Below are 13,245 nucleotides of genomic sequence, written 5' to 3'. Positions count from 1 at the left end.
GAGAGAGAGAGAGAGAGAGAGAGTTGACATCAATCAAAAATGGAAAAATTTTACATCAAAATTTTCTAAGAATAAATTTTATAGTCATCACATCTATTTTGCAATTTACATTGCATTTTCGGTATGTTTATAAATCCCATCCTAATCATATATTTCTTCCCCCAGGAATAGTCAATCTAAGCACCAAGTTGAAAATTCAAACGGCAAGATGATACGAGACAGGCACAGAAAACTTTCCTAACAGACCATGCATGCAACCTTCGATTATCTCATATTTATGACTTCGATCAAATTCACATCAGCATCCAAAAAAGGGAACCGAAGAAGAGGACAGCAGTTATAATCCCAACAACAAGAAACAGAAGCTGCACCAACGCAGGACACCAGAAAATATCTACTTTGACACAGACAAAGACGCCCCAAATATCCATGATTTTTAGATCACCAACTGATTCAGGTATACTGAACCATAAAAGCACACAATACAAAGTCGTCGAGCAACATAATAAAACAGACAAACTTCAACTTAAAAAAAGTTAAACAAAAAGGAGTCTACCTGGATCTGCAAGCATAGGACAACCAGACCAAGAAACACCACCATCTAACCGTTGTGCAAAGTACTACTAATGCCTATGCACCACTTTTTGTGAATCAGAGTGACTAATTTCAAATGATAAGTAGGTAGAGATACTCTACAACCATCAAGACGACTCGACAAAAGACGGACGGGACGGACCTCTGAGACATGTGACGCCGATGATGACTGAACTGAACCTTCTCGACCCAGACAATTTGTTCTAGGACTCACTGTAACATTAGCATATTTACATATCAATCTATGCAGAATGGATGCAAGACGTTAAGAAACAGAGAAATAAATAACTTCATCAATGGTTTGAATAAAATAACACCATATAAACGTTTCATCTCCGTGACAAAAAGCTCAACATGCATACAGTGAAGGGACAGTAACAACATTGGATGGCAAAATAGCACACGCACAAATTTACAGACCTGTTCATCCTCATCAGAGGTTCCGCCACGAGCCTCATTTGCTTCCGAAGGCCTTTCTGCACCACAGTTTTGACGGTTGCACTTGGTCCTGAATGGGTAGTTTATGTTGTTGCACTTTTCACACTTCCAGCTTCCCTCTGGCATTTTTTGTTCTGTGTAACAATGATAATAAAATGCATCAAGAACATCACTGCGAAAGAGTAACCTTACAAAACAAACCTTTCTTAAATGTTCAGTAATTTATGAGGTTAGAAATTGAATGGAAGAACTACAGGAACAATCATCTATTCTGTCTAGTTGCTTTAAGTTAGAAAAAAATCTTCTTAAAAAAACCAATATGATAGTTCTGGCAATTGATATGGATTATGCTCTACAAACAACTATCAAAGTTCTAAAAATGAAAATTTCATTCACACAAACTAGAGTGAAAAAATTTATCAGTTTTAAAACTATGTTTTCCAACCACAAGCAACCATAAGATCTCTTCTAAGAGAATTAAAAATCCTCCATATGTAGTCTAGAGCAATTAATAGGTATGCCAAACAACAAAATAATCAAAATATTTTGAGAAGTACGAGGGGAAGATGAAAGCAGACGAGACAAAATCACAAGTGATGACTTCCTCTATACCCTTGTTCTATTTCATGGTAGGGCAATTGCTTAAATCTATGACATCAAATTAAATGATAGATGGGCTAAGTTTAACTTCTATAGTTAAATTTAGGTGATTATGATAATGAAAAAAAAAAACCTTCATAGTATTAGGCAACCATAACATAATAAAAATTTAAGTGATAGATGCGTCAAGTTTAACTTCAGAGCTAAAACTAGGTGACTCCAAGAACTTTAATATTAATATCATAAAACGCTGAAGGTAGATCTATAAAATCATATATAGACTAAATAAAGTAAATTAATATAATACTGGGAAACAAAATGCCGAGTTGCGTGGATCAAATGCAACTCAATAGAAGGTCTGGGGCATTGGAATGGATAGAGTGATCATATTTAAGAAATAGTGGGAGTGGGCATCAATTAAAGAAAACTTTAGGTATTTTAAGCATTAAAAAAAAAAGCCAAATAAAAAGGAGATGCATCAATTGGTCAAGTAGATAAAGTTGGCAAAGAAAGGTTAGATGGGAAAATTGGATAGAACATCTACATGTCGCAAATGCAATAGAGTAAAAGAGAATTAATTTCTCGTAGATAGCACCTACTAGAAACTAACTGCAAAAATTGATTCATAAAAAAGATTCAAAATGGTTTAAATTGATGAAATTTACAATTTTTAACATTATTATTATTATTAAATTATAATATATTCAGTGGTATGTCGGACAGATGTAGGAGGTTGTCGGATCTGTGTTAAGTGTCCAACATGGACACAAACGTCATTTAAAGTGCTCGTGCTTTATAGAAAGCATCTAAATGGAAGTTGATGAAAATGTAAAAAAAAAAAACACTAAGAGTGCATTAAACATTGTGCAAAATTCTAAATTAAAAAAATAATTTACATGTGTGAAGAAATAGTGTACCTAAAATCGTATGATATTTCCAGCCCTGTTCTCTCAAACTACTCACCCCTAACAGCATTCCATCAAGGACGCAAAGAAATTAGTCCTCAAGTCCCTCCTCTAATAGAAAATGGAACAATGGGCAAGAGACAAATGCCATTCACTCGACAACGAACAACCCCTCCAATCCACTTAATGATCTATGGCCCCATTAGCTGCACCAACATGATTCGGTCACAACTATACCATGCTCAAGAAGAGATGTCGTGATTGAGAAAGTTATACATGGATGGAATATGAGCAGTGATTTATTACATACAAAACAACTCAAATAATCCTCCATTCCTTGCTTGGGAACTTGGAGTGGCGTTGCCATAATTGATATTTTTATCACATCAGGTAATGGTTATTTTAATTGCGCTAATAAGTTACTGAATTCTTCCTCATACCTTTTGTAGGCATAATTTTTTCTTTGGCTCACATCATGCTACCTAGTCAACCCCCTGAGATTACTCCAGTGTATTTTAATTCAATGTAGAGGTTTGGAAAATTCCACCATCAATTCCGATGCCTTCATTGGTTCCAACATCAAATGTACGGTCAATGCGCAAAAATCTCCAGTCATAAGAAGCAAACCACCTACACTAGTATATGGGGAAGGAACGAGGGGTTCTTCCCTTGGAATTCCACAAAATTGCCAGGGTACTGGATGCAAACATCCCAACTCATGGAATCCTTTAATTGCACTAATAAGTCATTGACTTCTTCCTCATACCCTTTGTAAGCATATTTTTTTCTTTGGCTCACATCAATGTCTAACTTAATGGGTTTGCCAATTCACTGTTTTTTGACAATTAATACATAAATCAATATTACCTAGAAAGGGAATCATCAATGAAGAGAAACTGACGATTCCATGATCCTTTTGATGAACTTGTGAAAAGTTGCATGTCAAATGTGGGTTGGCAGGAATTAGTATTAGTTCTAGAAGAAATGTGAAGAAAATATAGGACAATTTACAGGGTCAACTAGTTCCCACATCCTCAGCTACTCATGTGATAATACTTGAAAAAATTCATTAAATGCAACGTCAAATAGCATACCTCCAAAAAAACAGAATTTTGAAATCCATAATGCTATTGCTTTCGTGGTATAATAGATCACATTACCCTCTTTAATTGAATTAGTAATAAAATCTACAAAAAACAGTCGAGAAGCATACTGTGAACCAGATCTGAGGTGAAGCTTACTGGCATCTAGAATATAAAGCTACATCTGCCGAGTAATGCATAACATATATATCAATTCTAGATAAAAAGCTAACACTCAATTCCACAAAAAGTTCGAAAAATAAGAATAACAAAACAAAACACAGCACTACATTTAAACAAGCGATGGCTTTTTACAACTATAAAAAAGAGTAAAATAGAACTTACTAGAACCCTTTGAATTCTCAGATTTAGAAGCCTGCATAACCAAAAAAAAAAAAAAATTTAAGCAATGCAAGTGAAGATTTTCACTAACAATTAACAGCCACAACAATCAAAGAGAACGTCCTAAAATTTTAGAATTTCATTCAGATAATTAACACTATATGCAGAGACATACTTAGAAAAAAATATTCCTTAAAAATCATATATATTTTGAAATCATCTCCTTAACAAGCATCATTACGGAGGTGTAACTAGAGAAGCAGCATGTTTTAAGCTGCAACACAGTAAAGCGAAAATCTTGACTTGTTTGATTTGATAAGTGCATTTTGATGCTTCAAATGTTAAAAATGGAAAAAAAAAATGATACCAAATCAGAAGATGATAAAAAAAATAACATAAAAAATTATATAAATTGGCATGCTCCCTTGTAACCTAGTTGATCAAATGTTAGTGCAAATTTACATTCGGGTAATCTTAAATTTAATAATGATAAGTATAAGAAACGGAGGAAGAGATGAAGGAATATGATGCAATGATATAGATTCAAGCATATATACTGACAAGGCTGAATTCGGTAAATCTTAAATTCAAAGATGATATAAAAACCGGAGAAAGGGGTGGAGGAATTTGATACAATGATATAGAATCAAGCATGTATACTGACAAAGACTGAATAGCTAATGGCCAAATTAGAATATAATCAGGTAGGGTTATATACACTGCAAAATTAATTTTTTTATTAATTCAATAGTAGGCTTTTTTTAATTTAAAAATAAAATAAAACTTTAAATTTGCTTGGTGGTTCAACATAAAATAATGCTATATTTCATATTCATAATCTTCAAAATTATTCCTCAATAACATCGAATATATAAATAATTATTTTCTAGTGTTCCTCTTTAGTAGAGCAGGGATGGTAGCTACTAGCACCATAAGCATTACACAGTTATATTGCCTTCAGAAAAACTGGTGCTGCTGAAAACTCTGGTTTAACCATTTTTCCTCCCAGTCCTTCGACAATAACATTGACAACCGGACTTATCAGTGCATTTTTACCCTCCGATGCAAATGCCCATGCCACCTAAGACTATTTTCTAAAATGTTTTCTTCCATAGATGCTGATCCTATTGTGCCCCTATTATAGCTCTTTCTAAATCATTACTTCCAAATTTAATCATATGTTCATCAAAATATTCTAATTTAATCACACTATATCTAGCTATTAAGTGATTTCTCTATTGCTCATCATTCATATTCATACAACATAGCTACCAAATTCCAAATTTACATAACCAAGTCTCAAAATATTCGCTAGCCTATAAAAAAACAAGTAAAGGAATGTTCACATTATACACGTCCATGCCACCTATGTTTATTTTCTACTAATTTTTAATATTCCACTATGCACAAATTCTAACATAGCCTACTTAAGTTTATTTTCAATTAAACTTTGTTCATCTTCTTCCTTATAATATATGCCCCAGCACATGTCCATCTTAATACTTTCTTTTATGTCCCACTCAATTTGACTATCAGTGATTTTTCTATTGCCCCAGCACTCAAATCCACACAAAGGTCTCACTAAATTTACCTGAAACAAATATATAAATAAATCCAAATAGGTCTTGCCAGTGTTGTCTATATGCATGCTCACATGTTAATATCCACCAGTTTCTAGTTACCAAAACAAGGAGCCAGAATGTCTATTCTGCTAAAATACAACAAGAAGAAAATTTTACAGATTCAAAAACAAAAAAATGCAGTCACAAACCTGGTTTCCAGGCCTTGGAGTATTGCATTTCCTCATGTTACAAATATTTCGGAAGGCAAAATTTCTATTACCACAATTTGGGCAAATCCAATCATTGTCACGTCCTGCATCTAAGAATATATGATAATGAATTAATAAAGTTTAAAGACTAGCAGTTTGGCAAATATAAATTATCTCAAAACACAAACCTGCGGGCTTCATTTGAAAGTCATCATCAGCATATGCTACAGGTCTTGCAGGACCCTAAAAATATAAATCAAAACGTCAAATTTGTCGGGAAAGTGTCGTGCTACAAAATAAAGCATACCACAAAGACAAAGAAAATATGTGTTGAATAGTGGATTATCCTTTGAAAAGTTATAAGTTGGTAAAAAATTTAAATACAATTGCAATCTCAAAACATGAATCAAGGTCTTAAATATGCAAAAAAATACAGAAAATAATGAAAATAATAATAACTTACCATTGCTCCATGACCCATATGCATTCCTATGCCATATCTGTCCATCAGTGGAGGCATACCATACATGCCACCTGAAGCATATAAATATGTATGCTATTCTATCAGCACAGCATATAAATGATTTAAGGATACAAAGGAAATACCCACTTAATAAAGCAGTAAACAAAAAAGATTTCTAAAAAATGAAGCTCGGACAATTACCTGCTCCTAACATAGATGCACCTGAGTAGGGGGGTGGGCCAGAAATGTGTAGCGGCCCATATGGGCTGCCAACAGAGAGGCGGGCACCATATGCATAAGAATAGCCCGAACCTCCAGCAGGAAAATCATATGGAGGCAACGGTGAACCATTATAATAAGAGGACCCATATGGAGCGCCACCATAAACTGAAGAGGGAACGGCAGATCCACCATATCCAGCTCCAGATGTATATGGAGGACCTTGAAGAGATTTTGGAGCAGACTTCTGTGAAGTAATAGCCAAATAATATTAGCAAAGAGTGCGCTGAAATTAATAGATGCAAAAAATTAAAAAACAAGATACAGACTATGAAGAAAAATGGAATAATGTTGTAAAAAAGGCAATAAATAGAAGAAATTGACAACTATACTGTTGCAAAAAAGCCAAATCAATACTTATATTAACAATAAAAAATTAATAATAATAATACTACTACTGGGAAAGGTTAGAAGGCTGAAGGACCTTGTATCTACATACTCCATTAAATAGTGGTGGCATTTTCCTGTTCAAAAATATTTTGTTCTCTCTTGTGTTACAATTGTTGTGAAGAAAAAATCATTCTATGCTGCTCGCATTCATATTGCGAGACACCGATATTTATAGCTGATTTTGTGTGCTCATTTTAGCAGAAAAACAAGATACATTGGGGGTATGTTAGAAGGAATCTGTTTTTTCAGCCATGACATATGGTTTATGGACAAATACGGAGACATACACGGTATAATTTCAAATGTATGACAAATCTGTTTTTTCAGCCATGACATATGGTTTATGGAGCACAAATACGAAGACATACACGGTATAATTTCAAAATGTATGACATTACATGTCATGCACACATTGTTATGAGTTAATAATTATTAATATAAAAATAACCTCGATATGTTTATCACCCATAACTATTATCAGACGTATTTTATAATGGCATAAATAATAGGACATGCAACGCTGCAACATTCTTCAAAGAGTCATTGAAGTAAACAGAAAACTAAACTGAAAATATTTCATACAACTAAGCCAGTGAAAATGAAAATGCTTGAAGTCGAAGAGTATCCCTTATCTGAAATTTGATTGTGAATGGTCAAACCCATTAAGTTAGACATGCTATTAATAAAAAGTTTATTGGGCTGTAAAGATAAAAAATCCAACAAACTATTATAACTGCATCAATAAAAAGAAAAGATACCACTATTGATAAGAAACATAAAATACCACATGATTGTTCATAACATAACCCGCTTCTAACATGGGATACCAAATATTGTGATAAAAGTTTAAATTAGCCAATGCTGAAGTCAAATGTCCGCACTGAGCGCCTTAATCAAGCATCAAAGTCAAAGTCCTTGCTTTCCCGTCTTGAATATCTTAGTAGAACCCATTGCCTTTGTCACTTGATGAAGTTGAAGCCATTTCTCCAAGTCCTCCATGCTTAGCTCTATCTCAAAAAGCTCCCATGTTAAATTCTTAGTTGTAGTCAAAGCTTCAAAACTTCTGCACTGATGATCATATCACCTCTCTCACTCTCGCTAGAATAGCACGAAATGTGGTCAACTAAGGACGTCATAAAATCTTCACTTAAAATTACTAGTCTTCTACAAGCTCATGATGTTCGTGTCAGTATCGAGCATTACTCGTAAATGACCTCAACATGATTTAGAACGTGTAAGACACCTCTCAAGTCATGTCAACATGGTGTTCGTGTCCAACAAGTTCACTTAAAATTACTAGTCTTCTACAAGCTCATGACGTTCGTGTCAGTATCGAACATTACTCGTAAATGACCTCAACATGATTTAGAGCGTGTAAAACACCTGTCAAGTCATGTAAACATGGTGTTCGTGTCCAACAAGTGTCTTAAGACATACAAGGAATGTATTTTGAAGCATTTGTACTTCATAATATATAGTTTGGTGAATCCACTTATTATTAATTTTTGCCCTTCGATTTTTCACTCCAGTAATTATTAGCAGTTTCTTTTATTCTAGTGGCAAAATTAATATATCTTTCCATAATCTTCTACCCAAACACTTAATGGATACAATAAATGATATTCATTTTCAATCTAATCAACTTACAATAATCATCTATCCAAACACTTAATGGACACTATTAATGATATTCCTTAGTAATCAAATAGACTCAGCATGCCTATTCGGAGACTTTCTGATGTAACTCTATTTTAAAACTACTAGGGAGATCTGTAGACAGAGATGTTGGTAATTATCTTTCTAATATGTTGCAAAAATATATAGCTCAATAAATACATAGTTTTTGCTTAGATATTATTTATTGAATTGATTTGTATAGAATATAGATGAAAAATGAAGAACTGTAAAGGAAAGCACATTATTGTGTCAAAGTGCTTGTGTTGCCAAGCTGAAGAAGCCATGCATAAACAAATTATGGTTTACTTTTCCAACCTTTTAAAACTCCAACTTCAAGGCTTTCATATACTTAATATTCAAAATCATTCATAGAACTCATTTACAAAAGCATATTAGAGTTGTATTCTTATCTTTATCATATAGCTCACCAATTAAGAAAAAATAATGTCAAACATAGGAAAATTTTGTCTGATTAGCATCATATTATCCACATGGTTGATAAACTTCCTTTACAACTAAGAGATGCCTCCTTCAGTATCTTAACCAGAATTAGTTTCATGATTTAGATTTTAGACATGAATTTAGGTTATTTAAATTAAGTGTTGATGGTCGCTCTAAGAGTAAACCAATCAAGCTGCTTGCGGTAAGATCTTGTATAATAACTTGAGGCAACCTATCAATTCTTCTAAAGATTATTTAGAGACTTTATTTGGGCACCCAAAAAGTTGATTGTTAAAACAAGTGTTTTAAATACCTCCAGTGTTTTAAAAAGTGTCTGACATGGTTAATAAACTTCTTTTACAACTAAGAGCTGCTACTTCAGTACAGTTACAATCTTCACCAAAATTAGTTTCATGATTTAGATTTTAGACATGAACTCAGGTTATTTAATTTTAGTGTTGATGGTTTCTCTAAGGGTAACCCAATAAAGCTGCATGTGGTAGGATCTTGTATGATAAGTTGAGGCAACCTATCAATTTTTTAATGATTTTTTAGAGATAATGTTGATTGTTAAAACCAGTGTTTTGAATTCCTATAGTGTTTTAAAAAGTGTCTAACATATTCAATATGATATGATTACCCAATGTTTGAGAAGCATGATGCTCACATGAGTGAGAATATTGCACTTCAAAGGTTGTCCAATTATGTTAAATATAATTGAAAGAATAAAAAGGGGATACATTAAATTATGCTAAAAAATAAATTTACATCTATCATTCCAATCCAATTCAAAAAATAAAAATGTTAAAAAAATTATTTTCAACAACTATCATCAAATTCCTTATGTCTAGCAATAATGCCGTCACCAGTATACATTTCATCTTATCATCATCCATGCTCTCTTCATTGCACTAAATTTGTAGCCCTCAAGCTCATATATTGTTTTCTTAGACACATCCTTTGCATCAATCATCATTAAGATTTACCAGCACCAATATTAGGTTAACTTTTTTTCCTGAGGTATTGCTTCTCTTGAACTTGAAGACCTTTTATATCAACTCACAACGTGTTATCGTGTCAAAAAAAACAAACTTATATTCAGCCTTTATAATTGGTATTGCTTCTCTTGAACTTGAAGACCTTTTATATTAACTCTCAACGTGTTATCGTGTCAAAAAAAACAAACAAACTTATATTCAGCCTTTATAATGTAAACCCATCCCCCCAATAAAGGCAAGACACTCAAAGGATTGTAAAGCATTGAGGCAAAGTGTTCGCCTAAACAAGCCTTAGTAATAGTGCAGTATAGTAGGTGTCTGAAGTGCTATGGCATTATCCCGCATCGCCTTGCCTGAGCCTCCAGGCAAACGCCTTACTCACCTTTAAGAATATTGCATCAATAAACTGATCTAAAACCTTGGCCAACTTTTGTGTCATGCAAGTCATATCACATTAACAGTATAAATAAACCAATTTGTTAGATGGCTGCTACTCTTATATCCAAAAGTCTACCTGTAAAACCAATTTGTCAATACAAAGTCAACAAAATATCTTAAACTTCTCTTATCTACATGAAAATACAATGAATATCCACAAGGCCTAATAATTGTATGCACCTCATAAAATACTTACTGTGTTATGATCCACAGGCCTTGATTGTGAGCAATTCCTCATGTTGCATGTTGTCCTGAATGAAAAATTGACATTGCCACAACTAGGGCAAGTCCAATCATCTTCTCGACGGCCACCTATTATGAAAAAAGATATTTGCCATTATATGATTCTTAGATTATACCATTAAACTAGTACATGCTTCACCAATCACTTAAGATTGTCGCTTATTGTAATCAAAATTGTAAATTTCTATAAAAAAAGAACTTGAGTATAACAAAAGAAACAAAAAACTCTAAGTTGTTGCTATGTATTGATGTGTTGTTTGGTATGAGATATAGTTAACTACCTTAAGAAGATGAACCACCTACTCCGCCAGTTTGTTTTCATAACTGAACCATCGAGAAGGTGCATGTACAATATCGTGTTGTCACAAGATCTCAATGATGAAATTGTTATATACTTGAGCTTTTGAAAAGCAGGGGAGTGAAAAAAATTTAACATTCAAGATCTAAGAAAAAGCATCGGTTTGCATGTAATTTTCAAAAGGATGGTCATCTAAAAGCCCATATAAATTTCAAATTATAAATTTGAAATATTAATATATATTAGTTATAATATAGTTTGCATGTTGTTCTTCATCATATAAAATTCATGAAAACTCTGTAACAAAAAAAATGAAGTTATTTTCAAGGTGAACCATTATCCCTACAGTAAAAAGAATGGATTTGAAAGCAGTATCATTCAAGCCACACAAAAAAAAAAGTTCATTTCAATAAACTGAAGGACTATAAGTATAAACTAATAGAAAGCAACTTCAATTTAAAATTATGCTTTTAGTTATAACATTCAGTACATAAATATCTTTCACAAGTCATCAAACAATTTAATTACCAAAATAGCCCCATGAAAAAGAGAAAAAGTCAGCAGTTCACTTAAAATTATGTTCTTCGATCACAAAAAATTTCAAAAATGAGTTTTCTACATAAATTCAGAAAAACAAAAGGTTTTCTAATGAAAATTTTGAAAACGCCAACAAAATTTTTAGTAAGTTGAATAGAATTTGATAGAAAAACATCATACAAAATGATAAGGTTATCCAATGCTGATTTAAACATTAAAATTTGAGCTAATGAGATAAAAATTAGCACTGCAATATCTTAGAAAGCATAATCACCGCTATGTAATAGTTTGAATTTTAAAGACTTGACAAAAATGATTTACCATCAGTTCGAGCACGCTTTCCAGCAAAAGAGTTCCGATTATCAATCTGCATAAGACATGCAAAAAGGGTAGCATGTGAGATGGAAAATGCTTTTTATCTTTTGTACTTGCCGCTAGTATATTTGAAAGGTAGTTTCTGATATTAACAATAAAATTAAAAAAATAAATGTTCCTGTGATCATGATTATCAAAATCTTCATTAGCCTCATTCCAAATCTTTAAAGTCAATTTTATGAGTCCTCATTCACCGAATATTTCGAGTGAGTGTTGCGTGAGATGATAAATTATCAACACTCTTGCACAAATCCTTTAGCACTATTCAGATGATGGTACCATATTAGTAATAGTTGAAAATTTTCTTAGAAAATAGCTAAATGAATTAAAATGGGTTAATGATAAGGGTTTTGTTGTTATAATTAGAATCAATCATAATTTTAGCATCGCTCAGCAGCCCACATAGCATATTAAAAATGCTCCGTCAAACAAAAATGAATTTTTACAGCTCTATCAAACTTGAAAATATTCGACAGAAGCATACAAGACTTGAGGCAAAACCAAATGTAATTTTAAGAACAAATAAAGTGCAAGTATTGATAATAGTTTTAAAAAATTTTACCAATCTTCAAACTTGATGACATTCCCTATAACATTCACAAAGTTATGTCAAAACTACTATTTTTAGTGCAATCCCTAAAACAAAATTGTTAGAATGGAAGCTCCGAAGTTCAGACAATTCCCTAAAATGTTAGTAGTTATACTACAAGAATTAAAAAGCAACTAACAAAATGCCCATAAATACTATACAGTCATCATAAAGAAGATTCAAAAAATTCCTCCATACTATCATAGCTTCAGTTGGATCAAATCATTAAAAGCGGTTTTGGCGATCTAATACTGCTTATAGAATCATCCTCATGCGACTTGACCAGCAAACACCCGCACAAAAGATAAAAATAATATAAAAAAAAAACAATCAGCTATACGAGGAGTTCAAAAATCCAAGGAAAACCAGAAAAACAATATCCATTCCTACGAGATCTTCATCGTCTTAAAATGAGCCATGCCTGGTCACCGCGTATAGTTATTGGCTCGATCGGAAGGAAGAAGAAACCGGCATGATAAAGGAAGAAACAACCAGGGGCCTATACAAGAGAAATATATAGCTCGCATATAGAGAGAAACGAAGTACCTGAGACATGGCTATCCAGTCAAGTTCCGGTATTTCTCTGCCCTAGAGTACGAGCAATGGGGCGCCGGAGAAACAGCAGAAACTAGGGTTTTTGAATGCACATGGGCTTCGAATAATTCAGAAAAATACCGTACAAGCTATTGAACGGCTAAGATCTTACCAACAAAATATGATCGGATCAAGGCTAAAAAATAGGGGCGTTTAGATGCATACCATCCAATATTATATTTTTACAAATC

At 33.0% G+C, this 13,245-nt stretch overlaps 1 protein-coding gene across 2 annotated transcripts; it reads right to left on the bottom strand.

Annotated features, from left to right (window-relative positions):
* Window positions 1-413: 413 nt before the first annotated feature.
* On the bottom strand, window positions 414-13,123 carry LOC110026131 (ranBP2-type zinc finger protein At1g67325). 2 transcript variants are annotated; one of them, XM_020726948.1, is made up of 10 exons: window positions 13,007-13,123; window positions 11,818-11,863; window positions 10,615-10,730; window positions 6,397-6,661; window positions 6,196-6,266; window positions 5,921-5,975; window positions 5,733-5,836; window positions 3,965-3,995; window positions 1,015-1,166; window positions 414-807 (listed from the first exon to the last, which is right to left on the bottom strand). In XM_020726948.1, exons 1-10 carry the CDS (start codon window positions 13,013-13,015, stop codon window positions 805-807), a joined length of 852 nt encoding a protein of 283 aa, XP_020582607.1. In that variant the 5' UTR covers window positions 13,016-13,123; the 3' UTR covers window positions 414-804. The 2 variants fall into 2 exon arrangements, with proteins under 2 accessions (XP_020582607.1, XP_020582606.1); XM_020726947.1 differs by having other exon boundaries at window positions 5,733-5,842; window positions 13,007-13,122.
* Between the last annotated feature and the right edge of the window lie 122 nt (window positions 13,124-13,245).

Source organism: Phalaenopsis equestris, unplaced genomic scaffold (assembly GCF_001263595.1).
Source record: "Phalaenopsis equestris unplaced genomic scaffold, ASM126359v1 Scaffold000352, whole genome shotgun sequence".
NCBI lineage: Eukaryota > Viridiplantae > Streptophyta > Magnoliopsida > Asparagales > Orchidaceae > Phalaenopsis > Phalaenopsis equestris.
This window is presented reverse-complemented; position numbering and strand designations above follow the sequence as displayed.

Excerpts from the sequence above, each read along its gene's own strand:
- LOC110026131 (XM_020726947.1), bottom strand. Across the intron at positions 10,731-11,817 it reads AAAGCGTGCTCGAACTGATG|GTGGCCGTCGAGAAGATGAT; the intron begins GTAAATCATTTT and ends TTTTCATAATAG. Across the intron at positions 6,267-6,396 it reads TGCATCTATGTTAGGAGCAG|GTGGCATGTATGGTATGCCT; the intron begins GTAATTGTCCGA and ends TATATGCTTCAG.